General features: G+C 38.0%; 2 protein-coding genes and 1 long non-coding RNA gene across 3 annotated transcripts in view; 1 reads left to right on the top strand and 2 right to left on the bottom strand.

Moving 5' to 3' along the window:
* Positions 1–25,551, bottom strand: part of LOC134213202 (uncharacterized) — a 327,428-nt gene that overhangs the window by 93,582 nt on the left and 208,295 nt on the right. The gene's annotated exons all lie outside the window — the stretch shown is intronic.
* On the bottom strand, positions 296–957 carry LOC134217388 (ER membrane protein complex subunit 5). Its single transcript, XM_062696132.1, has 3 exons — positions 788–957; positions 669–721; positions 296–599 (listed from the first exon to the last, which is right to left on the bottom strand). The coding sequence occupies exons 1-3, from the start codon at positions 861–863 to the stop codon at positions 366–368; spliced, it is 363 nt and encodes a 120-aa protein (XP_062552116.1). The 5' UTR covers positions 864–957; the 3' UTR covers positions 296–365.
* LOC134213195 (ATP-dependent RNA helicase me31b) lies at positions 3,957–16,385 on the top strand. Its single transcript, XM_062691905.1, has 7 exons — positions 3,957–4,115; positions 12,749–13,315; positions 13,383–13,596; positions 13,668–13,743; positions 13,858–14,236; positions 14,433–15,080; positions 15,292–16,385. The coding sequence occupies exons 3-7, from the start codon at positions 13,550–13,552 to the stop codon at positions 15,459–15,461; spliced, it is 1,320 nt and encodes a 439-aa protein (XP_062547889.1). The 5' UTR covers positions 3,957–4,115; positions 12,749–13,315; positions 13,383–13,549; the 3' UTR covers positions 15,462–16,385.

The following is a 25,551-nucleotide window of genomic DNA, read 5'->3' as shown; positions in this document are numbered from 1 at the left end:
CTTGCCAATAATAGAACAAAACCTGCCAAAGCCGTCTTTCCCCCTGTCAACAAACAGATACGTATTTCGTTTCTGGAAACTTCTTCAGTGTTTGTTATCGACGAGTCGAGTATAGTGGAAGAAGGAAGAATAATAGTCTTTTAACCTTGTAGCATTTCCCCTAAGACCCTCTAAAATAATTAATCATTTAATACATTGTCTATTATTAGTACTTATATAAAAGAACAGAATACTCGTTTCATAATATTAAACTTAATAATAAAAGCATGGCTGTCATCTGAAAACAAACATCATCTTCAAATCGACAAATATATTTGCTGCAAATAAATTAACGTCCAATAAAATTCCTAGTGAAAATGCCTTACTCACTCAAAACTGCTTAAATCTGACCGTTCCATTGCTGTCGGGTTAGGTTGTTCGTAGAAGGGGGATAAGGCTTTACCGCGGTGATTGAACGTGTAAAACGAAGGAATGTTTCCGAGCGTTTCCCATGATTTGGCCTGCAAATCCACTGCCGCTCGAATCTCCTTGAAATCCCCTACCACTTGTAAAATATTATAGATAATCAGCATCAGACTTAGAACAGCTTGAAATATTATCTGCAAGTTGGTATACGATAGTAAGTTGACTGATTATGTTAAATGAGTAAAGAAGTGTTTCAAACTCACATCCACGGGAAGGTTTGTAAATTCCTGATCCGTGATCCTCAAATACGCTCGGTCTGCAAGTGAATAGGAAGTTTTTGTAGGTGAAATGTACGTTCAAGGCTCAGAATGATACAACTTACGTTGAGCCGCAGAATACGCAGCGTGAAGAAGGAATACAAATCCAGCAAACACCACTAATTTATTCAGTAATGCCATTTTGAAAGAAATTAGATTTTTAATGTTTCTATTTGATTTCTGTCTAGGACTTCGATGACTTTAGGTAAAAAAATGAGGTGCGGTAGTACTAGTATAAACGATTCGAATGGAATGACAGATAGTATGATCTGGTACTGCGGCGTTGAAAAAGTCGACTTTCCCGTTATTGCTACCATCAGGGATCGCCGCCCTGTCAGTAGATGGTGCGATGTTCTGACAGTGTTGTCATAAATACAGATTTTTTGGAAAAGTTCAGATTTTTAACCAAAGGAGATTTAAATATGACGTCCATGGACGTGCACCAATGAGCTAGAGGCTAGACTTTACTATTGTAGGGTGCTGTCAATACAATACACCACGTGGTTGTTGTAATGTTTTCAAAAGCGCATTTGCACAAAATTCCACGCGGCGTTACATAGTCGAAAGGAACAACCGCACCTTAGGAAACGCCGCAATGTTATCTTCCCATAAGAATCGAGTATACCGGCAGCAAAAAGTGCGGAGCGTCGTTTCCCAAGGGGAACGCCGCGTGTAATTTTGGACAAATCAAGCAAAATTTTTCATAACGACGTATGTAACAAAAGTAAACAAAACGGGGTTTTTAATACAACGTGACAATCACACGCGGCTTTATATAATACGCATCGATTTTACTGATTTCAGATCTTAAAATTCTTTAATTCGATCTTTTTGCGAATCGACGTATGTAAAAATTTCTATTTTTGAAGTCTCACTGTTACATACGTCGCTTTAACATATGGGAACTGAGAGCGACCTATGTAACAAAAAAGCAAAACAAAACAAAACTGCAGTTGCGTCAATCGTGCAACTATGGAAAACCGACCAATGTACACCGACGTACGTGTAGCATACCGGTGTATGTATAATTTTATCGTTTTTCACAGTGAATTTGAATGAACTGAGCTTTGCTGTGAAGCACGCTTATTACGTGCCATGTAATGATGCATGCCAGCGGAAAAAAGTATTGAAAAAATATTTAGTTTTAAAACAGTTTTAGAAAAAGTTTTGCCAACTTTCTGCAAAGGATTTCTCGAATCCTCATAATTGTTACATACGTCGTTATGAAAAATTATGCTTGAAATGCGTTAATAAGGTGGCACAGATCAGCGCTGCGTGCCACTAGTTGTCTCTTTCCCGCTGCAAGGATGTTATCGATCATTTAGTAATCTGCGTTCGATCATTTAGTAGTTTGTCGATAACTCATTCCAGAAGCTGAATTTGAAAATGTGTTGTATGGTGAACTTCTAATGTAGGTTTATTTACAACTCTGCCTGAAGGTAGCCTCACACCTCGGGAATTTGGTCCACGGATTTTTTCCCCATGTATTTTTACATATGCGATGTTTTCGGGATTTGGGCACGGAAAATCAAAATCCCGGCCCCATTTAAAATGCACGGGGATCAAAATCCGGCGGAAAATTTTCCCGAGGTGTAAGGTAGCCTTAAAGGCTGCCTCACACCTCGGGAAAATTTTCCAGCGGATTTTGAGCCCCGTGTATTTTAAATGGGGCCGGGATTTTGATTTTCCGTGTCCAAATTCCGAAAACATCGCATATACAAAAATGCATGGGGAAAAAATCCGCGAACCAAATTCCCGAGGTGTGAGGCTACCTTAAAGGCTGCCTTAAAGGTTGCCTTACACCTCGGGAAAATTTTCCGCCGGATTTTGGTCCCCGTGCATTTTAAATGGGGCCGGGATTTTGATTTTCCGTGCCCAAATCCCGAAAACATCGCATATGCAAAAACACATGGGGAAAAAATCCGCGGACCAAATTCCCGAGGTGTGAGGCTGCCTTTACACCTCGGGAAAATTTTCCGCCGGAATTTGGTCCCCGTGTATTTTAAAGGCGGCCGGGATTTTTATTTTCCTTGCCCAAATTCCGAAAACATCGCATATGCAAAAATACATGGGGAAAAAATCCGCGGACCGAATTCCCGAGGTGTAAGGTGGCCTTAACTGTTCATTGTCTAATTTTCAATAATAACGGAGCTACAGCGCTAATAGCGGTAGCTTAACTAAATGATTGAAATTTCGTTATCATTTAGTATGAGTTACTGCAACTAGCGTGTTAACTGCTTGAACAGTGGAATTCGAACATCGACCTATTAGACATAGTTGTAGAAGAACCTTCGCACTAGAAGTCCACCCTACAAAACATTTTGAAATTACTAAATGATCGATAACATCCTTGCCGCTAATCTTAGAGCAAGATTACCGGGCGCGAGTATTATGGGCTAGCCAGAGTAATGGGCCAAACACAATGGATACGTTTGCGTGCGGTTTGACAGTTTTTCCATGGGAAAACTGTCAAAACGCACGCAAACGTATGCATTGTGTTTGGCCCATAAACGCGACGTGCGATGCGACGCGACGCGACAGTGCAATTTGATAGCCTGTTGATAATGATTGTTATTCTTTTCCGTGAGTCGCGTCGCGTTGCATCGCTCGTCGCGTTTAAGGTAGCCTTTAGCCCCAAACGCAATACAACGGAATGGCGACGGAAACGGAAAATTTGACAGTTAGCCCATATATTTTCTCATAGCCTCACACCTCGGGAATTTGGTCCGCGGAATTTTTCCCCATGCATTTTTGCATATGCGATGTTTTCGGGATTTGGGCACGGAAAATCAAAATCCCAGCCCCATTTAAAATGCACGGGGACCAAAATCCGGCGGAAAAATTTCCTGAGGTGTAAAGGCTGCCTTAAGGCTACCTTACACCTCGGGAAAATTTTCCGCCGGATTTTGAACCCCGTGCATTTTAAATGGGGCCGGGATTTTGATTTTCCGTGCCCAAATCCCGAAAACATCGCATATGCAAAAGTGCATGGGGAAAAAATCCGCGGACCAAATTCCCGAGGTGTAAGGTGGCCTTTAATTGTAAAAATAGTGTACGAAAATGAAAAACCAATATAATCGCTCAAATAAAAATTACACATACATTTTACGTACAAATAAAATATGGCAACACTGGTGCGAAGGCAAAACATCGCATATGTCGACTTTTGACAGAGACCGACTAACGGCGGCCAGGCAGCTGGCCATCACACATCGTATAACGGCGGCTGTTCCCTTCCCATCTTTCACAGCTAGCCGTTCATTATACGATTGTTGGCATCGAGTAAAGAAGTGCAAGAGAAGACGTGAATAAAAGTTTACAAGTGAAGAAATAAAATCCGAATTAAAATAATCCGCAGGAATTTAGCAGGCTGCAAAGTTAAGAAAATCGAAGGTAAGCTGCCGACAGGAGAGATTTTGACTATCTGCTAGTAGATTGAGATCGTAATTTCCCGAAAAACTCGTAGTGATTATGAGAAAAATGTAACACGTTTCGCTGATGGCTACATGGCAGCCAAAAAAAAAGAAGTGCCGCTTCGACAATCGTTACGAAGGCCATATTTAATTTTAGCGATATTGTTTTTTTTTCGTAAAATATTTCTGTTAATTTAAAATCATTTGTCTCCCTACTTTAATTTCAACAAGATCTGTTTATTTTTTCTTCTAAAATAGTGCTGAATGTTGTTTAATGTTGGGTTTAATGAATTTTAGCAATTTTTATCATGACGTCAGGTCTTTTGTCTCCGTGACCATTGTAAAACGGGTAAGAAAACGAAGCCTACTGCTTGCTAAAAGAAAGTGCAACATAAAAGAAGTGAGAAAACAGTTTCGACATTTTACAAATTTAGCTACCTATTTTTGTGGCCTTTGATAAGTATTTCAACGTGATGAATAGAATAAAGTAATCAATTTTTACATTTTGAGTGCTTTCCTTTGGGAGTAAGACAAATTTTGTGCCAAGATTACATAAAAATTTAGATGATTTTTTATTTAAATTACATCTAGTTGCGTTGCTGGTTATCGTACGAGGTGGGAGACGCGTGGAATTTCATTTCTTTTAGCAATCTCGCTAGGCTTCTCTGTTGTCTGGCTAATTTAGGTGTAATCTACTCCATTTTTGACGCTTTGGTAAACCTAACCTCAACCGGAATCTTTTCGAATTATTGGATGTTTTGCTTTTTTACGTTCAAGTTTGATAGGAGTTTTACCACTGGATTCCGCGCTTCTGGTGCGGTATCGTGAATAAAACTTACTTATTCAATGTTCTAAGAGGGAATAAGATCAATGCATGCAAATTTTGTAATGCACTATGCACGATACCAAGAGTAGTAACAAACTAGTAGAGACGTTGCTGTCGCAGCAAGGACCCCCATTCATGATTGATTTCAAAATTCTCGGTTGGAGGAACTGATGCTATAAGCGATTTAAAAAAAATTCCTTCCATATTTCCTAAACGTCTCGATAATAAAGACAAAAAAAAACCTTCCATAAGTCTTGTACAGTCGACTATCGTTTTTAATAAAGCATCAATTAGGGGAAATGACGGCTTTGGCAGGTTTTGTTCTATTATTGTCAGGGGGTTTTTGTTGATCAAATTTTATGAAATTCAGCCACAATATTCTTTGATATGCAAAGAATATTTAGGCCAAATTTGTGCATAATTGGTTATAGAAAACCCCCGTCATTTCCCCTACCAATTTTTTATGTTTGTTATATTGGAGGATGGCTTGGAGGCTCTAAGATCCGTCCAGCATAAATAAATCCCCATGAAATGTCCATATTTTGTGAAGCTTGAAACCGAAGGGATTGGAATTAACATTCATTTAGTGACCCAGTATTTTTTTTTGTTTGTGTTGTCAAATTGACGGCTGATGTCCCAGTAAATAATTACAGCATCATTTTCAGAAGAGATCCTTCTTGCGATTTCAATTTATTAGAAATTAAGAAATTAAAATAGTTACAGTCGACTCTAGTCTATACATCTGTTCTATATTCTGATATCTCCCCCTATATGTAGATAGTTTTCTCGGTACCTCCAATGCCCATAAATACATAACTGTCGCATGTAAACAGAATAGAAAATCAAGCAAACATATGACTTTTGCATTTATGGGCAGAACAATCCACAATCCACATACCTACATTTTCGCTTTCTGAATCTCGAAAACCTTCCTATCTCGATGTGTTCTGGTCATATTTTGTTCATGTTTCACTCTTACTATGTCGACTTTAATTAATACGTATTTCTAGGCTACCATACCCTAGACCTTGTTTGGGCAATACGCTAGGGTTAGGAGTAGAATGAACGCTGACATCAAAGCAAAATGTAGAATCACGAAAACAATTTCAAAAAAATATTTGTTTGACAATGATTGATTAGACTTTTGTTTATCTACATTCCTACATATATTTATTATTGATTGTTAATAATCAAGTTTTTTTTTTCTTGAATTGATCACGTAAAAAGAAGGTAGGGGAACTGTTCCATTTTCCATCGCACTAAACATACCCATTTAAAATAAATCGCAGATTTCTGCGAAATTTTACCGAAATCTGTCACCGTTGTTTGATCTGATCTAGTTGGCTACAGCGTCGATACCTATACGATACCTATGCCTGGCGTATGGTAGAGCTCCATAATCGTCTGTCTTGGGCGATGTTCCTCCAGTTTCCTCAAACGTTTCGGGTCATCAGGTCCGATTCCACCGCGTGTAGTCAGCGTGTTCGTGGCCTTCCACGAAGTCGCTGGCTTCTACCTGGTTCTCTGTTGAATATTGTTTACGCTTCCTTCTTCCGACATTCGCACTAAGTGAAATCAATCCCCACCTTCGGAATGGAGCTAATTCCCCCCCTTCCCTGTCAGCATACGACCATAGTTCCCACCGGGGTTGTTTACCCGATCTTCCCTAAGGTTTTCCGTATCCCGGCCAGCGCCACGAGGAGATAGGGATAGGAGTTGCTGGGAAGGAGGCTAAGGACCGCGAAATGGGGTCTATTTTATTCCTTCAGGTACGCATTACCCAGCATTTGCCATACCATGTCGCCGTTGTTATGGGAGCATAAAATAGAACATTGCCTGGAGACACCCAACGGTAGAATCGCGGCGGTGAAATCTGTGCCTGAGTGATTCTTTTCACTTTAACAAAACGTTATAATTAACTAATCACCTTCCTGGATACAATCATTGCTTGAAGCTGTTAATCTTCACACAATTATTCCAAATTCACACACTTCCATCCTCCTTATGTGTTCGTATCACTAGAACTTATAGAAACATATTAGAATATTTTGTTAAGAAAATTATATTGAGCTTTTTAGTGGAATGTCTTCACTTGTCATAAGACGAGTTTGTACAATCCCATTGAATTCCACCACTTAATTGTATCTTGACAGATCTTGACCAGTGGCGTTTCCCTAACCTCAATCTACCTGTGCACTGAGTTCAAAATTTAAGGAATTAGTGTGCGGAAATGCCTAGAATAACTAGATTTTGATTAGTAAAACCGACTCTGATAATTATATTTTCCATTTGGGCTGTCCAAATATCAAAATTTTCACTTTTTGGGTCAGTGCACAGCTAAAAAGTGAGGTTACGCGACGCCACTGATCTTGACAGATACGTATTTCGACCTCAACAGTAAGGCCGTCTTCAGTGTCTCGTACTTGACTCGACTTATCTCGAGTCAAGTACGAGACACTGAAGACGGCCTTACTGTTGAGGTCGAAATACGTATCTGTCAAGATACAATTAAGTTTTGGAATTCAATGGGATTGTACAAACTCGTCTTATGACAAGTGGATATTAGAATACATTTATAAAAGGTATTCTCAAACCGAACAAAAAGTCAACTCGGCTCAAGAACTTCTAACCGCACCTTGCTGCCTAAATACAGGAGCCTTTTGCAATATGAACATAAACCTTAATACAAAAACTATCGATTTCAAAAAGTGAAACTAATATTGTTCAGAAGTGTTCAGAGAGAATTTTGATGATTGAATGAATATGAATAATACTATCTGGTATTCGGTTGTCGTGGCACGTTCATATTTTTGTTTACGTTGGATTTTCTACCGTTCCTAGAGAGAATGAAAGTGGCCTTTCACAAATAACGTATCGCTGAAGGGGGAGGGAGGGGGTCAAGCCGAGCGTTAGGTTACGAGAGCTCCAGAGAGGTCCAAAAAAAGATTTTTGGACCTCTCTAGAGAATTAGTTTGGCAAAACTAAGTTCTTAAGGATTCTAGTACTCTGGGTTTTTAAATAGTTATCATATTTCAAGTTATTGCTCTTATTGTGATTGCTTAAATTGTGATTTACGTGTGACCCAACGCCATCTAAACAACTTACTTAGATGCTCGTATCGATGTCAGTTCGAGTGTGTAGAATCCAAACTGGCGGCTTTCCACTTTGGTTCCATCATGAGCTCGGAGTCGCCAACTGTTCTCATCACTCTAGATTCAAATTTATGCTATTGCAGGCATCGAAACCCTTCAATTGACTGTCAACTAGCCATCAACTATTTTGGCTGAATTTGAAAGTCAGTTCTGCTTAAACGTATAGCCTATTGACGAGTTTTATCATTTGAAACGTCATGTACTTTATTTTCAGTGAAGTTTTAATTTGTGATCTTTGACATTTAAGGTGAAGGTGGGTTGAGTACCAAAACAAAGCTTTGAAAGTGTTGGTACAATAAAAACTGTCATATTCTGTAGTAGTATTGGTTCATTTATTATTAGTAGTATTGGTGTCGTATTTATAAAAAAAAACAAAGAATATTAGTAGGGTGGTTCAAAAAACGACCCAGCTCCACCACGCTCAATCGATTCCGTCCCATGCTCCGAGTGTCCTCCAAAAGCCGGTTTGAACAAAAACTGATTGAGCACAAGCCGGTTAAATTTTGTATGAAAGCCAGTATGAGAAACTAAACCTTTCATTACACTGGCTACAGTGCCGGCTCACTCCCATGTCACACTTTTTGTATGAAGTATCTGCTCCTGGTGCGATAGATATCACAGACAAATTCTGGCTATTTTGTTGAATTACACGTTTCACTGATGCTTTCTGAGAAGCCTAATTATCATGCTAAGGATTCGCAACCTCGATTAGAATCGACTCCCAACTATCGGAACGACAATTCAATATGCATTGTCTATGGAGTCAAAGCTCTTGAAAATTTCATCCAGTCATATGGTCTCCCCCCTCGCCAGGGCCCAATGACGAAGCGCCACAATCAGAATAATGTAAAATTCAACCTCTCCAGATCAAATCTCATACAAACCTGAAACAACCTGTGCACGGTAAGCCCCTATTCAAACCAGCCCAAACCATCGGAAGACACCCAGAATATGAAACATATTCGACTGAGCGTGGCGGAGCAAAATAATTTTCGAGCCACCCTAAATATTAGTTTGTTGCTGCCGGTCCCGGTGTTTACATTCGCTCCGCGATCCGTTTTTAATGTTTTTTTTTGGTCAAAAATAGCAGTTTTTATTAAGTTTTCGCTTCAAACAAGTGACTGATTTCAAAAAGTGATGTTTAATTTGCCTTCTATCAACATTTCGGGCTGCTCATTTGCGGAGAAATGTGTGAAAATTTGATTTTTTCAATGCCCTTTGAGAAGAAGTGAAGTGCAGTGATAAGCTTTTAAATTGGGACGAAACTGCTGATTTATGCTATAACTCGAGACGAAATGCATAGGACTCTTTGAAGAAACATGTTCATTATCACAGGAAGTAAATAAATATGCTGTGAGCAGGTTAGTAATTTGAATATCAAACTTTTGTTCGGTGCTGTTCGATGCATTCGAATGTTGATGGGAGAGGAGTGCGGGAGGTGTGGGGTTGACCCGTGGAAGGTCCGGTGTCATATTGACTGCCATCGTGGTACTCTTCCAACTATGTCCGTAAACACCTTTAAGTGGTAAAGCCTGGAGTTTGACTAGGCTATCAGGAATGCAAGGATCCATTTATGTATAAACCATGCAATTATTTCTGCTTTACCATTCCAAACATCATGCAGCATGAATTATTTCATTGTTTCTATTGATCAAAGTATAGATATATTGAAACCAACAGTATTAAAATTTGGCATTGAAATGTGTTTCTATACGTAATAAGGCCATTATGTTTGTTTATCTCGGTTTTGTTTTTGTAGTCGCGGATTTCATTTTGTTAGTCGCGGATTTTGCGGATTTGAATTTGGCCAGTTTGTAACAGCCCTGCACTTGGAGTGTAAAGTATACGTGAAATGCTGCTAAATTGGTACGAATTTAACGAGTTTTGTATTCTGGACTAATAATTAAAAACAGACTATTTTTTTTCACAGGAGATAATTAGGACAGGACAGGAAACAGTTATAAGAAAAAATACTCAACAAAAACGATACTTATTAAATGACATTCACATTGATTAATAGGGAGTCACTCCCTATTAAGTAGATTTCAGTTCATTATTGCTGCATTGATTCATTCTTCGACGATAGCAGTTCTGAGTTGAAGAACGGTGTCATACATACCCTCATTTTGTAAATCTTTTCGAGAAAATAAGCCCCAAACACTCTCAGTTGGATTGAGATCTGGGTTACACGCCGGTCATTCCGTAACAGGGATGTTACTGTTTACCAGAAAAGATTTTGTGCCACGCGCAGCATGACAAAAGGCATTATCATGTTGAAATATGGAATAAATGGAATCTAAACTTCTCCTAGAAACTGTACATCCTACTTTTCAGAATTCAGAATTTTGGTTGAAATGAATGACACTGATGTTTTTCTAACTAGACTGAAAGCTACCCAGATCCTCAGAGAGCCCTATCCGAAATTCCATGAATCCTAGAGGTTCTTAACATCGTTTATACTGTCAACATCGCTGAGCGCCACGTTACGTCATGTTTTTCCCCAGAACTGATGTTTCTTAGCGAATTATAATCATGCCGAGGAAACAAGCGAACAATATGGTCACTTTTACCAGATGTTGTGTGCTTATCACTGCGCAATATTTGCTGAACTACTTAATTTTAAAACCCCTAATAGAAATTGAGGTATTTCAAAGTATCAAGGTATTTTCTGAATCCAACTGAAAATGTTTGGGGCCTATTTTCTCGAAAAGATTTACAAAATGAGAGTATGTTTCACACCGTTCTTCAACTCATTTAATAAACAACGTTTTGTTGAGTATTTTGTCTTATAACTGCTTCCTGTCCTTATAATTATTTCCTGCTAAAAAAATTACACACTTTTCACATTTTATTACACAATTTTTTTACCGGGATCTCAGCAAAATGTTGAACTTTTCCGAGATTCGCACAGTCGTGTTCCAGCAAACATGTTTTTTGCCGAGATTTCTGTCAAAATTGCTGAAAATCAGCAAATATTTTGCCGAAAATCAGCTAACAAACACCATTTTTGCTGAAATATCAGTTTTTTATTTTGCTGGCCCACGGCTGTGCGATTTTTAATTAAATTATTTTTTTTAATTTAATTATTTAATTATTTTTAATTAAGCAGCATTTCACGTATGCTTTACACTTCAAATGATAGACGGTTACGGTCATGATCAGCGGATAACTGGCCATTTGACTCTTTTCCTTGTACTTTTTTCGCGCAGTGTATGTACACGCAGAAAAATTAATTTACGCATGTGCATGTGATCCAACGGACATCGTGCCTTGGAGCCTTGAATGGTAGTGCAGTCAGACAGAGGCCTTTTTCATGGGGCTACCTCAAATGGCATAATTCCATTTGGCATAATGCTGTTTATCATAATGCCATTTGGCATAACGAGTTGAATATCTAGGGGCCATTTGGCATAAAAATTAAAAGAATTATAAAAATTCTAGGAAGAAGCTCAATTTGCATCTGTATTACTGCCTTATTCTGGGCATATGGGTGTTTTAAGGAGAGATTTACTTTTTCGCCTAATTCTGGGTAAATTTTAATTTAAATGGATTTAAATTAAGAAATTATGTGCTAATTTGCCTTATTCCTGAAAATGTGATCTCTTAAACTTTTTTTTTTCAAATGCGTGCTTTGAATGGAGGAATGGTCTACTCATTGCATGCATGCTTTCGCGTTATAAGGAGAAATCGAGGGCTTTAAAAGATAGAATCATCAGTTCATTTATCTTATTCCGATCGTATGCGTAGAAAAGAAATCATAATAAACGCTTCGACTTTTGCGTTTTTTTTAAATGGGTCTTCTTGTATTCTGTCCGGAAAAGACGTACTTTTGAAGAAGGGGTCATTTACTCTTTTGCCTTTTTCCGGGCAAATGCGTACTTCTTTAAAAGGGATCATCCACTTTTTTGCCTTATCCCGGGCAAATGCGTACTTTTTAAAAAGAGATTATCTACTTTTTTGCCTTATTTCGGGCAAATGCGTGCATTTGAAGGAGTCATCTACTCTTTTTCCATATTATGGGCAAATGCGTACTTTTAAAGGGAGTCATCTACTCTTTTGCATTATCCTGGGCAAATGCGTACTTTAAAAAAATGAGTCATTTACTCTTTTGCCTTTTTCCTGGAAATGCATACTTCCAAAGAAGGAGTCATCTACTCTTTTACTATTCCGAGCAAATGCGTACTTTTAAAGGAGTCATCTACTATTTGCCTTCCCCCCTTTTTCATTTCACTTTTTACACTGGGATCGCATTTTACGCGGTTCTTTTTTTTACTAGTTTTCCTGTTAAAATACTGAATCGATCCATTGTGTACTGTCAGTAGTAAAGTAAATTCTAATAGTAAAGTTTAAAAAAATAAGTACAAGTGTAAAAAATGTTGGAATTATGAAATGAATTTGGTATGTGTCATATTTCTAGTTATCGAAATTATCATCAATAAATAATCATCACTTGCTGATTGTAGCAAGCATAATAAACCCGTACATACAGCTCGTGCTTCTGATGACATTAATATTTATCAGCTGGTTGGGTTGTTATCTCTTTTGGTGTGGTCTAGTAGAATGTAGAGATTTACTTGTGTACTCCTTCATGTCTATCGTTTGATAACAATCGTTCTTCTTTTACTTTTTCTTTAGTTAAACTGTGAATTACCTGTGCAAAATTGGAACAGCGCATACGACTACTCCGAAACCTGCAGGAACATTTCGGTGTTCAAACCACCATTTGCGGGAGGCTGTCCCCCTGGTAGTTCGATTCAGCAGTTGCTTAGAAGCGGTGTCGGTAAAAACTGTGATCCTAAAAGAAAAAAAAAAGTTCTCTGTCGAATCAAAATCGTTGACAAAAAAAAAGACATTCGAGCAGAACCGAACCCAGCCGACGTTTTGTGTCGTGTTTGAGGAGCTCACCTACCAATTCATAGATGAAAAATAGCACATTACTGTACAGATAAAAAGAAGACTTATCAACCGTAATATTCAAACAAAGTGCATGGTGTTAAAAAAGTTTTTAAGTGATAAGAAGAGACGGAAAATCTAGAACAAACAAAAAAGAAGCAAAGAAGTGAAGAGAACAAGACTTTTAATTTATTATTTATATATTAGCTGTAAAAAGTAAAATACGAAGCAAATCAACTTGTAAACAGGTTACACGAAGAAAGGATCCAACATTGTGCGAAAAACAGAAGTCAGAAAAAACAGAGTAGTGTAAGTATTTCCTCAGCACAGGAGTTGGGAAAAGGTTTATAACAAATAGTTTCAACCCGCAAAACAGGAACAAAAAGTCGCAGAAAATCGGTCATCATCCACGTAAATCGTTTTTTACTATTGGAAAAAGCAAAGCAGTGACGTTTGTAGCATATTAAGTGTAAAAAGAAACAATTTGTAAAAGAATACCAGTAGTGTTGTAAGCTAAGCTAGACGCACTCTACTACAATCAACATGATGACTGAAACGCTGAATTCTAATAATCACCTCAGCCAGAAAGGGTGAGTATCAAGGAACTACGCCAATCCTTCAGAAAGTAATTGTTATTTATTACAACTTTTCTTTGTTACAGCGAGAACAAAATGGATGACATGGGATGGAAGGCCAAACTCAAACTACCGCCCAAAGATAATAGAATTAAGACAAGCGTAAGTTATATCTTACTTTATTACCTATCTTAGATTTCGGATGTTGATCTCAAAACCTGTTGTTAAAGTTGTTTATGATACCTACTACGTTCTAATGATTTTTACCTCTTTCAGGATGTAACGGATACTCGGGGTAATGAGTTTGAGGAGTTTTGTCTAAAGCGGGAGTTGTTGATGGGTATCTTTGAGAAGGGCTGGGAGAAGCCGTCGCCAATCCAGGAGGCAGCCATCCCGATCGCACTAGTTGGTAAGGACATCTTGGCGAGGGCCAAAAACGGTACCGGCAAAACGGGCGCGTACAGCATTCCTGTACTAGAGCAAATCGATCCGACCAAGGATTATATCCAGGCGCTGATCATCGTGCCGACACGTGAGCTGGCACTGCAAACATCGCAGATTTGCATTGAACTCGCAAAGCACATGCATATCCGGGTAATGGTGACTACTGGTGGTACCAACCTCAAGGATGATATCATGAGAATATATCAGAAAGGTGAGCTAAGATGGTATTTTTCAAAAATTGTTATACATAATTCTATATGATGATTGATTCTCTCAGCCATTGAGACGTCTTTCGAGAATAGTCCTTGATGCAAAAACCTTTGCCAAAATATCTGATAAACAATTTGCTTTTTAACATATATGATGTTTAGAGATAATGATTGATTGATAGCATGTCTTTGTTACAGTTCAAGTGATCATTGCCACGCCCGGCCGTATACTGGATCTGATGGACAAGGAGGTAGCAAATATGGCCAATTGCCGTATGTTAGTATTAGACGAAGCGGACAAACTGTTGTCGCAAGACTTCAAGGGCATGCTGGATCATGTCATAATGAAATTGCCAAAAGAGCGCCAGATTTTGCTGTTCTCGGCGACATTCCCGCTGAGCGTAAAGAACTTCATGGAAAAGCATCTGCGCGAGCCATACGAGATCAACCTAATGGAGGAGCTCACCCTGAAGGGTGTCACCCAGTACTATGCGTTCGTCCAGGAGCGGCAGAAGGTGCACTGCCTCAATACCCTATTCTCAAAGCTGCAGATCAACCAATCGATCATCTTCTGCAATTCGACACAACGTGTCGAACTGTTGGCGAAAAAGATCACCGAGCTCGGCTACTGCTGTTATTACATTCACGCCAAGATGCAGCAAGCGCACAGAAATCGCGTTTTCCATGACTTCCGATCCGGGCTGTGCCGGAACTTGGTCTGCTCCGATCTCTTCACGCGTGGTATCGATGTACAGGCTGTGAACGTTGTTATTAATTTCGATTTCCCCAAGATGGCGGAGACCTATCTGCACAGAATTGGTCGATCCGGACGTTTCGGACATCTCGGTATGTACTATTCGACTAAAAACCAAATTTACAAAACGCCAATTTCTAATCTACTAGTTCCCTATTAAGATAAAATAATAATCAGATGGGAAGTAGGCATGTGTATTTGGATTTTTATAGTTTAGCATTAAAAACTATCTGCATCAACACATAATAAAAGACCATTAAACGCATGAGATTTATTTGAATTATATTTACTCTTAATTTACAGGTATCGCCATCAATCTGATCACCTACGAAGATCGTTTTGATCTTCACCGCATCGAGAAAGAGTTGGGTACCGAAATTAAGCCTATACCGAAGGTGATCGATCCTGCCCTTTATGTGCCTCGACCGGAGGATCAAAACAGCACAGAGGAAGAACAAAACATTAGCAAATAAGCCACTATTAGTTCCACGTAATCTACGCAGTCTTGTGGTACAACGCACGACACCGGCGAATGCTTTGCATAATTCCCCTTCTTTCTACCTGACCGATGGATAGCATAGTATTTTTTTTTGCGGATATTTGATTGAACTCTTAAATTCTTTCTTTTGTCCGCAGAACGTTTCTTAGGAAATTTTCCTCCGTCAAATAGAAAGTGTAGCTCTGCAGCTGCCAAGTACAAACACGCAACTGGCAATAAATGTTTATAAGGGAACGTTTTGTTGGAAAAGGATAAAACTTTAATTTACGCAACAAAATATCCTCAAATTTTAAAGTACTATACAATCGCGCGAGAAAGGTTTTTTTTAAAGAGGGAATGTATAAATAATGTTAGAAGTGTTTTTGAGAAAATCGCGTAAACGAACGTGTTGAGACCAAAAATTGCGTGGATTCGACCATCGCCACTGCGTATATTAGAGGAAACAAGGAGCAGAAAAAGCATTTTTTTGTATTTCGACTAAAATGGTAGACAAAGCTAACATCCGGAAGCAGGGAAACATTCGTCGAAGACGAATGGGCTCAGTGGCATACGTTCAGCATCAATCAGTGAACAGATTACGAACCAATATCTGTATATAGAAAATTAAGAAGAAACAAAAACGTCGACGAATGAGATGAATCATCGAGCTCACCACGAAAGTACCGTGTGCAATTTCGCTTCCAATCTACCAATCTGCAATGTGCATTTCTTGCAGACTAAAGGGATCATTTGAAGTCGATTAACCAGAAGAACTACCGTAAAACTAAACGAGAGTGCCGGAGCTGCTTTACAAACATGCGAGACGAACTAATATTGGTCATGAAGCCAGAGTCAAGTTTTTTAAATAGTGAAGAATTAAAAAAAAGGGGAAATTGAAATATACATAAACTACATAGAATGGCCGATTATGTAAAATCATTCGCGTGAGAAGAAATGCTGTAGAAAACTAGGAGAACAGTAGCGATTGGTAATTGATTTCAAGTATTACTCGCAAACTGAGCATGATTTTTCTCCGGTTTGTAAAGAAAGTTCCGCTCTCGCAGTCCACTAAGAAACGGGCTAATTCAATTTAAATCATTATCATCCTCTTAGAAAAGAACATTCAACTCAAAATCCAACTTTTGTTTTGTTTATTTTTATAAAAGCATCCGTTCATAATAGTTCAAGTTTCATGTGAATAATTTGACCCATATTATAAATGGCGACAAATGAAAATAATGAGGTTCGATTGGGTAAGGTGACCCTTATTGTGCAAACATGTAGTTTCTACACTTTCCATCGAAATAGTTTTACCATTCAATGAAACACCACTATTATATCATGCATTGCTCCTAATTTAAACCAACGTAATTTTTGCGTGGTTACCTTTCATTTTCATATTAAACGACAATTGCACTTCAATTTTAGTACTGCTCAACGATAAATCTTCTCCTTTTAGAGGCAAAATTTTCTCAATCGAACAGGTTAAAATTGTGCGTTTTCTAAAGCATAAAGGATCAGTAAGCGTACAGAAAAGGAAGAGATTATTTCAATCTAGAAGCAATTGTCGCCTTGTATGAAAGTTTCCCAAACCTATTTCATTATTATGTAAAAGAAGTCATCGTTGTTACGGGAATTGTTTCCGATATCAACTGAGCTGAGGAACGCTACGTCATAACATCAAAATCGATCCATTCCGGTCATCAAATTCAGATCAGTTTTTATCGTTACTGCCTCGAACAACTTATAGGGTAAGAATTGAGGAATTGATTTTTCGTTAAAGAAGAATCGATTCTTCGGTAATAGAGTAAGAAAACAGGATTACAACAACATAACACAGGATCTGCAAAAATGTTCGAACCGATTCATATTTGATCGGAATGGTCCTTCTGAATTCCAAAACCTCTGCTAACTTTGGAAAGGTCTAGACACAAGGAAGTAGTTGGGATGTGGGAAATGTAAATGTCAATATTTACAGCTACATCATTCCAGCTTTTACTTTGGGTTTGGAGTCTCAATCCTCTGGTAATTATTAAATAGGTGTCGGCCGTTTTTGCTTAAATTCACTAACTTGTTAGGCTTTAAATCGGCTGCGCTCTATGGAATTCATTTTTTTTTCTTATTTTTTTTTTATTTTGATGGGAATCTCGAAATCCTTTCCCGTCCAAACAACAATGAATGGGTGGTATTTTAAAACAACAACTATTAAGATGCCACACTCTAAAGGCCCTGTAGCATAATAGTAATTTTATTAATGATGTTAGTTGAGCCGCTTGCAACTTGCATTGTCCGTTGCATAGAAATTCCAAGTCTCTAGACGATTACAAGATACAGCAAAAGTTCGCTAGCTGGGTACTTTTGGCCTAGACTGATTTGTAACTGTAAAGAGAGGTTTCTGAATGGTATATTCTTCTATTGGAAACACGCCATTATTTGGATTGCTATTTTCTGCAAGTGATCGAATTCACTTTTTATAAATATAAGGGAACGATATTGTTAACTTTTGTTGAGCTTGTTTGTTTGTTTGCCCTATTAAATTTGATTCTACTCCATATTTTATTCGTATCTTCACAGATTCGTGATTAACAGATTCAAGACCTCATCGTTGAGATCAAAACGCAAATCTGCTGAGGTACAAAAATACACATCATCGCATTGAATTGGTGCAACAATATTATTTTTCCATTTGTATTTTTGATTTTAAACTTAGGCTAGGTAGGTCAAGAAATTAATGAAACCCTACTACGTAAAAAGCAACTTTATATGTTGAAGTAGGTAGGTTCAAATTTGAAAATTCAATTTACCATTTTTGTACATATAGGTGGGTATCTGCACCGGTTTTGGCCATGGCTCCTAATTTGGCCAATTTTGCAAATAATTCTGAAAATAGAGCGATTTACGAGGGATTTATTAGTTCAATTAAAAGATATATCCCTTAGGCTTCTACGCTGCTCCTAATTGGACGATTATTTTTGAGGAAAATGTATTTTTTGGGTTTGGTCAAAACCTGTACACGCTAAGGAAAAAGGCAAAACCTTATAAGTTATGGCAAAAACCTATTCGAAAATACTAATACACTTCATTATGCCATCTAATGAATGATCCCATACCAAAAAGCTAATATGTAATATTTATATTAATAACATTAATAACATTAAATTTTTTGCAATTTTTTACGTGTACAATCCCCCTATGTTTTGTTTTTACACAAATTTTGTATTGCTCTGCAGATTTTTAAGAAAATCTGTTACTCGCCTATAAGGTGCAGGCATCGTGTATGTTCTACGCAACGCGATCGTCCTTCTGTAATGTGTGTATGAATAGATCTACACTTTCATTCCTGCGTTTTCTGTGTACAATATTAAAACATATATAGACGAATAGTTTGAAAGATAAAAAAAAATTATATTTTAAGGCAAAAAATTTCACGATATCCACATTTGAAAAGCTGGAAAAATAGAAAGTGTTCCTTCGTAAGTACTTTGCAAGCTAGTTTGCAAGTAACTTCAAACAATATGCATTAATGGACGTATGATCTGTTTTGCTCATGCGCATAAAAACAATCTATGAAACCGATTTTTTTTAAATCCAATATCTCCCATAGACGGATGACCAAATAGGATTGAAAATTTAATTGTAACTCACATTGCAACTAACATCATTAGTCAGATTATGCTACAGGGCATGGATTATTCGTAGTCGGATTAGTATGGAACCAGTATACTGAGAAAGACAAGAGAACGCGAGAAATGAACGACGCTATTCAGATTTATGTATTTATTTACTATCAGCGCCTTACCATCGGCTTTTCAGAATCTCCGGTGCATGAATTTGAATTGCAGTCAATTATGGTGATACCAATGACCATTTTAAAGATAAGCTAAACTATACTGTATACAGGGAGTGTCGCTTGTCTGTGCAGCGAAGAGTGTAACGAAGCAATTGAAACATAAATATCGGTATCAATGGTATATCCGGGCAAAACATTTGTGATCTCTATCAATACAACAAATTATAGTAAAATAAAAATCAGTTTCACTTTTATACTTCTGCCGTAGATTTTCGCTGAACATTTTTTTTTTCATTTGTGCAATCTAGATTCATATTTTCAGTATTTGTATACGTTGACTGCCACTGTTTCGTACTAAAACTTTCAAAAGGTACAATTTTTTTTAACAATATCCAATTACTGAAAATTGAAAATAATGCTATATATCCATTAAGGTAGAATTTTGTGCTGTTTTGATTAAGAAATTCTATTTTCAGCTTCCAAATAAATGTGCAAATAAGCGAAAGTTATCTAAACCGGTTATGAGAAAACAATTACTTCATAGTACCTGTTATTTACAAGAACTGAAGAAGACAAATGCCAGATTAGAAGATAATTCCTACCGTAACAGTCCCAAAGATCAGACATGTTACTCGAGTTAGGAAAAGTACGGAGATTCATTTCAAATCAAAGCCAAGTTTTTACACTTCCAGAAAATTCCCTCCTTTACCGTTCGTTCTGTGTACGGTTTTTTAGCGTCGAAATTTCCGCAAAGCGACATGTCGCTTACTGACTTCAGGCTTACGCCAAATTTGCTCAAACAACACAGTTAACACTCACTATTTTAGGTGAGAAAAAAAAATATCTTCGATTAGAATACTTCTTGAACCCGAAATAGCAGTTTTGATTGGCTTTGATTTGAGAGACTGAAATAAAAAATAGAAAACAATTTACACTGAATTGATAAAAGATAAGTTCTAAATCTATTTCCTATAATTTCAAATAGAAGTAAAATAAACAAAATCAAACAAGGTTACGACAGAAGCGAAAATAAGTGATGTGTGAAAACAGACGAAATCACTGTACCTGATATTTGTTATTGTGAGAAATATGTTTAGAAAAGATTTTAGATCGAAAATGTGAAAAAAAATAAAACTGCTATCACAACCAAATATAGAAATGACTTTTCAATTAAAAAAAGAAACATGGGGCTGTCCTTAAACTACGTAGCCTCTTAAAGGGGAGGCAGGGATTTCAAAGTAGTCTATACGTTTGTCTTCGAGGGGGGGGCGGGGACAATCAATACAGCCCCTATGTGTGCGAAGTGGACACAAACGAAATAACCGAATCCGAAATCTAGACTAACATTTGAAAAGGGCGTGACAGCCAAAATGTATTCCTTCTGATTCCTCGTCTACATGTGTAGCTACGAAAAATCAGAAGAAATACATTTTGGCTGTTACGCCCTTTTCAAACATTGGTCTAGAAATGTTCTGGATTGTTTTAAATAATGACTATCCAGTTTTCCGTGAGCGGTAATGGCCGCCAGCTTGCCTACGGGTTAGTCTCTGATTTGACATTTCTGGAGGTCAACTGTATACCGCTTTGAGCATTCTGACCAATGTGGCATATAAGAAGGTGCTGATTAAGGGAAATCAAGCCTTCTTATATACTATATTGATCAAAATGTTCGAACGGTGGGTGCAGTAGACCTCCAGAAATGTCAAATCAGAGACTAACCCGCAGGCAAGCTGGCGGCCATTACCGCTCGCGAAAAACTGAATAGGGTTGGGGCCCAGAAAGCATTAAGAACACCCGGAATAGATTGGACAGCTCCAATATTTCAGCTAACTCAAACAATTGTTAACCATGAGTTGGGAATTTGGCTTTCTAGTTTCACTTTCCAAGTGTCTAACTTTACTAACACGCGATATGAGTAAAACTGTAAAATTTATTCGGTTTTTTTAGATATATTTAACCGGCGACATGAAAGATAACAATAACTACACGACTACGATGTACGTCGACGTACTGTAACATTGCCACCGACTGTAAGCAAGGGAAATTTAAATTAACTTTCTTATAGTCCTTAGGAGATAATATTCTCCACGCTCTCTTTGGTCTCCCTGTTGGAACTATTAAATCTCATACTAATCGTGGGGATGCTTTCACACGTTTTTTTTTAAATCGGCATCACTATAAAATCCTTCCCTAAACAATCAATTGGTAGCGTAGAGGTCAGTGATTTTTATACCTACTTAATTGCTTAAATTTGAAATAAAAGTAAAAATGTGTCACCTTCCATCAAATAAGCTTTTTTATGCCATAGAGGATAATTACTCAATTGATGGTCATCCCATAGCAAAATTGGTGGTCTAGTGACTACCGCTTCTGCCTCAAATGCAGGAGATCGTCGTGGGTTCAATCCCAGGCTCGTCCCTTTCCTAATTTTTATTTCTATTTTAGTTATTTCTGTATTTCACATTCTACCAAAACGATTCCTAATGGTCAAAAAAACCTCTCGTGGCACCTATGAGAGGTCGTAGTGGAGCTCTCTGCATCTTTCTTCAGTATGTGTCCAACTAATCATCCTTCCCTGAACGTGGCCAGAATAGATCTCGATTGTTGGAGGGTGCATTACTTCCATCTAAGGAATAGTTGATTTGTCCCAAATAAATTTCTGTGATAACGGATTTGGGCGAACTGCTTCATGCTAATCCCATAGCAAAATTCTGTTATTTATAGAGCAGGAAACATTTTACGAAACTTTCCTTAGAAGTGGGATGGTCATTTGGAAAAGGGGGAGGGGTGGTGGATGGGGCTTTGTTCAGAAAACGGGCAATTCAAAGTCAATTATGAACCCCTGTACCGATTTCAACCAAATTTGGTACACACATTCTACACTGGCCGGCATAATAAAGTGCCCACTTGCCGTTTTTCATACAAAATGGTCAACTTTGGAGCTCTAGATCTTGGGTTCCCGTGAACCGATTTGGCTGAAAATTTTACCAGAGCTCAGATATAACTTGAATTTTAACATATCTATGTTTCGAGCCTATTGACTCACAGGGTTAAAATTATTGCGGTAATACCAACGTGAATTTTTGGCAAAAATTGTTTTTCAAATACCTCGAAAACTACATCTCTAAGTGTACAGGTATATATAGCAAACTTTTTGTATTGGCAAAATACGCGTTTTTGCTGAATATGTCATCAGTCTACAACCTATAGAATTCAAGATATTTAAAAATAAATTTTGCCAAAAATTCACTTTGGTAATACCGCAATATTTTCTACCCTGTGAATCAATATGGTCGAAACTTAGATATGTTAAAATTCAAGTTATATCTGAGCTCTGGTAAAATTTTCAGCCAAATCGGTTCACGGGAACCCGAGATCTAGAGCTCCAAAGTTGACCATTTTGTATGAAAAACGGCAAGTGGGCACTTTATTATGCCGGCCAGTGTATATCATAAGGAAAAGATAACAAAGGGGGTGGGATGGTCATTGGGAAAAAGGGGAGGGTATAGGGGGAGGTGTTGTCTTTGGAAACGAGCAACTCAGTGTATGGGAGAATAATTTGGACAAAGGAGGGGGGGGGGTCTGGAGGGAGGGGTATTGTTCAGAAAACGGGCAATTTAGTTTAACTTCTGAACCCCTGTACCGATTTCAGCCAAATTTGTTACACCCATTCTCTATCCCAAGGAGAAGATAACAAAGGGGGTGAAATGGTCATTGAGAAAAGAGGGAGGGTAAGGGGGAAGGGGCTGTCTTTAGAAAAAGAGCAATTCAGTGTAACTCCTAACCCCCAGGACCAATTCCAACCAGATTAAGTGATTAATTCATTCAACTCTATGATTAAAGATTATGATTAATGATTTATTCATTTTTGACAATGATTAACGATTGTGAATAATGACCAAAAAAACCGTTGGAGTATGATTAACGATTACCGATCGTGATCAAATGTTGACACACTATGTGTATGATTAATGATTAACGATCGATATGATTAATGATTAATGATTATGAATGATCAAATTGAATGATTTGCATAGTGATCAATAATCGAGTAACCTTTATTCCAAATTTTAAAAGGTTTAAAAATTATATGATTATGATTAAAGATTAATGAATAAAAGCAAGGTATGCAATGATCCAATGTTCAGCATAACTTCTGTACCCCTTGCCCGATTTCAACCAAATTTGGAACAAACATTATTTTTCTTAAGAAGGCGAAGATGATAGGGATGATATTTAGAAAACGGGAAGGTTGTGGAGGGACTGGCATTGTTCAGCTCTCAATCACCTTAGTGTAACTTCTGATCTCCCTTTAGCCGATTTCAGTCAAATTTGGATCACACATTCTTCATATTAAGAAGACGACGATGATGGGTTCAGTGATGGGAAATGTCAAAAAAATGTCATGGGGTTGCTATTACTAATTTGCTAATAACTTTTTTCAAAAGTTATGTACAATTCGGATTTTTTTTATTAACATGTAATGCTCAAAGGATCCTACAAGTTTGCCAACAGGTCATTGTTCTAAATACACAGTATGAGGCACGATAACGAATTTAAAAAAATGTCACGGAATGTCATGACATTAATGTCATTTGACACTAATTCGGCTCTCACGGCGCCAATTTCAGTTTTGAAGCAATGACCTATTAGAAAAAGTTTTAGTATCCTTTGAAGGCTTTATATTCATATAAAACATACGATTGTAAATTACTTGTGATAAAAGTTATAACAAATTAGTCCCATGACATCGATATGACATTTCCCGTCACTGGATGGGTTAAGGATGGAAAAGAGGAGGTTGTGGGGGAGTTGTATTGTTTAGTTATCGATCAACTCAACACTTCATCGAAATCATGGTTTGCCCAGTGAAAAGCAATGATTAATGTGTTTCCTTCTGGATGGTGAATTTGATCCTTTCTTTAAAAATAGACGTTTTCCCGGAATAAGGCATCGGTGGATGTTTTTCCTTCTTTAGAAATAGACGTTTGCCCGGAATAAGGCGATTTTGGGTTTGATCCCTTTTTCAAAATCAGTCAATGTTTTCAAATGAAATTTGCCTTCTTTTAATCAAATGATGAAGTATCAATGAGAAAACACAATTATCCTTTTGACCAATTGGTTTATTCATTTTCCGATTGTGAAAAAATTGCGAATCAAACTGGCAACTCCGAGCAAGGCCGGGTACATACAGCTAGTGCTTATATAAAAAGTGAGTTGAAGCGCCGCCCTAGCGACAGAATTCCAAACTATTTTTTTATCACCATGTGAAGGCCTACGCAACATCTTTGTGGAAAACATCAAACTTCTATGAGGCAACCCTAATGGATTATCACTTAATGCCATGATTTCATGATATTCCGATCACAGTGCGGCGCGTGCCACGTGCAAAAATGTCGCAGCGTCGCAGTTGACTTCGCGATCTGGTTTCTGATGCAGCCGTGGACAGAGGGTTAGAATTGATTATGTTACAAATTGATTTTTTCGTTATGTAATTTATTTCCAGGCATGGCATATTCTGGGTAATGCGTACCTGAAGGAATCCAATAGACCGCATTTTGCGGTCCTATTCAACTACTATTCAACAGAATGATGCGTTTCGATATCCAACTGACAATGAAGAGTTTGCTGAACACTGAGCAATTCCACCAGAAGCTGGTCGAGCGGATAGGAGATGTCACTGGAACTGGCAAAGTCAACAGATGCGGGAAGAAAATATCCACGAAGCTGTGTCTACGGCTCGATGCCAACGATTCAACGCAGAGTGCACGTGGCTGGCGTCAAAAAGACGCCACAGATAGCAGATATTTAGGCTGGTATCAGATACGTGTATAAACATCAACAACCGTTGATCTAAATGTATCAAACATTTTGGAATGCAATTGGCAATCGTTTAGAGATGACGCGATGATCATTTTTATGTAAAATGCAGCCCCAATGCGACTGTCAAACCATATTGGCTGCCTTCGATGGCTACTAATCAGTTGCGTCCGTATCCAGTTTTCCACAAGCTGTAATGGCCGCCATCTTGCCTGTGGACTAGTCTCTGATTTGACGATTGTGGAGGTCAACTGCACCCACCGTTCCCAGCATTCTGACCAATGTGGTAAATAAGGAGGTGCTGGTGAAGTGGATTCCTGCCTTCTTATTTACCACATTGATCAAAATGCTCGGAACGGTGGGTGCAGTTGACCTCCACAAACGTCAAATCAGAGACTAGTCCACAGGCAAGCTGGCGGCTATTACCGCTCGTGGAAAACTGGATATTTTTCTGCAATCAGATGAATAGATGGCA

Source organism: Armigeres subalbatus, chromosome 2 (assembly GCF_024139115.2).
Source record: "Armigeres subalbatus isolate Guangzhou_Male chromosome 2, GZ_Asu_2, whole genome shotgun sequence".
In the NCBI taxonomy this organism is placed as follows: domain Eukaryota; kingdom Metazoa; phylum Arthropoda; class Insecta; order Diptera; family Culicidae; genus Armigeres; species Armigeres subalbatus.
The sequence above is the reverse complement of the archived record's forward strand: the minus strand, read 5'-3'. Positions and strand labels throughout refer to the sequence as shown.

Excerpts from the sequence above, each read along its gene's own strand:
- LOC134217388 (XM_062696132.1), bottom strand. The coding sequence starts at position 863 with ATGGCATTACTGAATAAATTAGTGGTGTTTGCTGGATTTGTATTCCTT. Across the intron at positions 722-787 it reads TGCGTATTCTGCGGCTCAAC|ACCGAGCGTATTTGAGGATC; the intron begins GTAAGTTGTATC and ends ATTCACTTGCAG. Across the intron at positions 600-668 it reads TTACAAACCTTCCCGTGGAT|ATAATATTTCAAGCTGTTCT; the intron begins GTGAGTTTGAAA and ends ACCAACTTGCAG.
- LOC134213195 (XM_062691905.1), top strand. The coding sequence starts at position 13,550 with ATGATGACTGAAACGCTGAATTCTAATAATCACCTCAGCCAGAAAGG. Across the intron at positions 13,744-13,857 it reads ATAATAGAATTAAGACAAGC|GATGTAACGGATACTCGGGG; the intron begins GTAAGTTATATC and ends TACCTCTTTCAG. Across the intron at positions 15,081-15,291 it reads CGGACGTTTCGGACATCTCG|GTATCGCCATCAATCTGATC; the intron begins GTATGTACTATT and ends CTTAATTTACAG.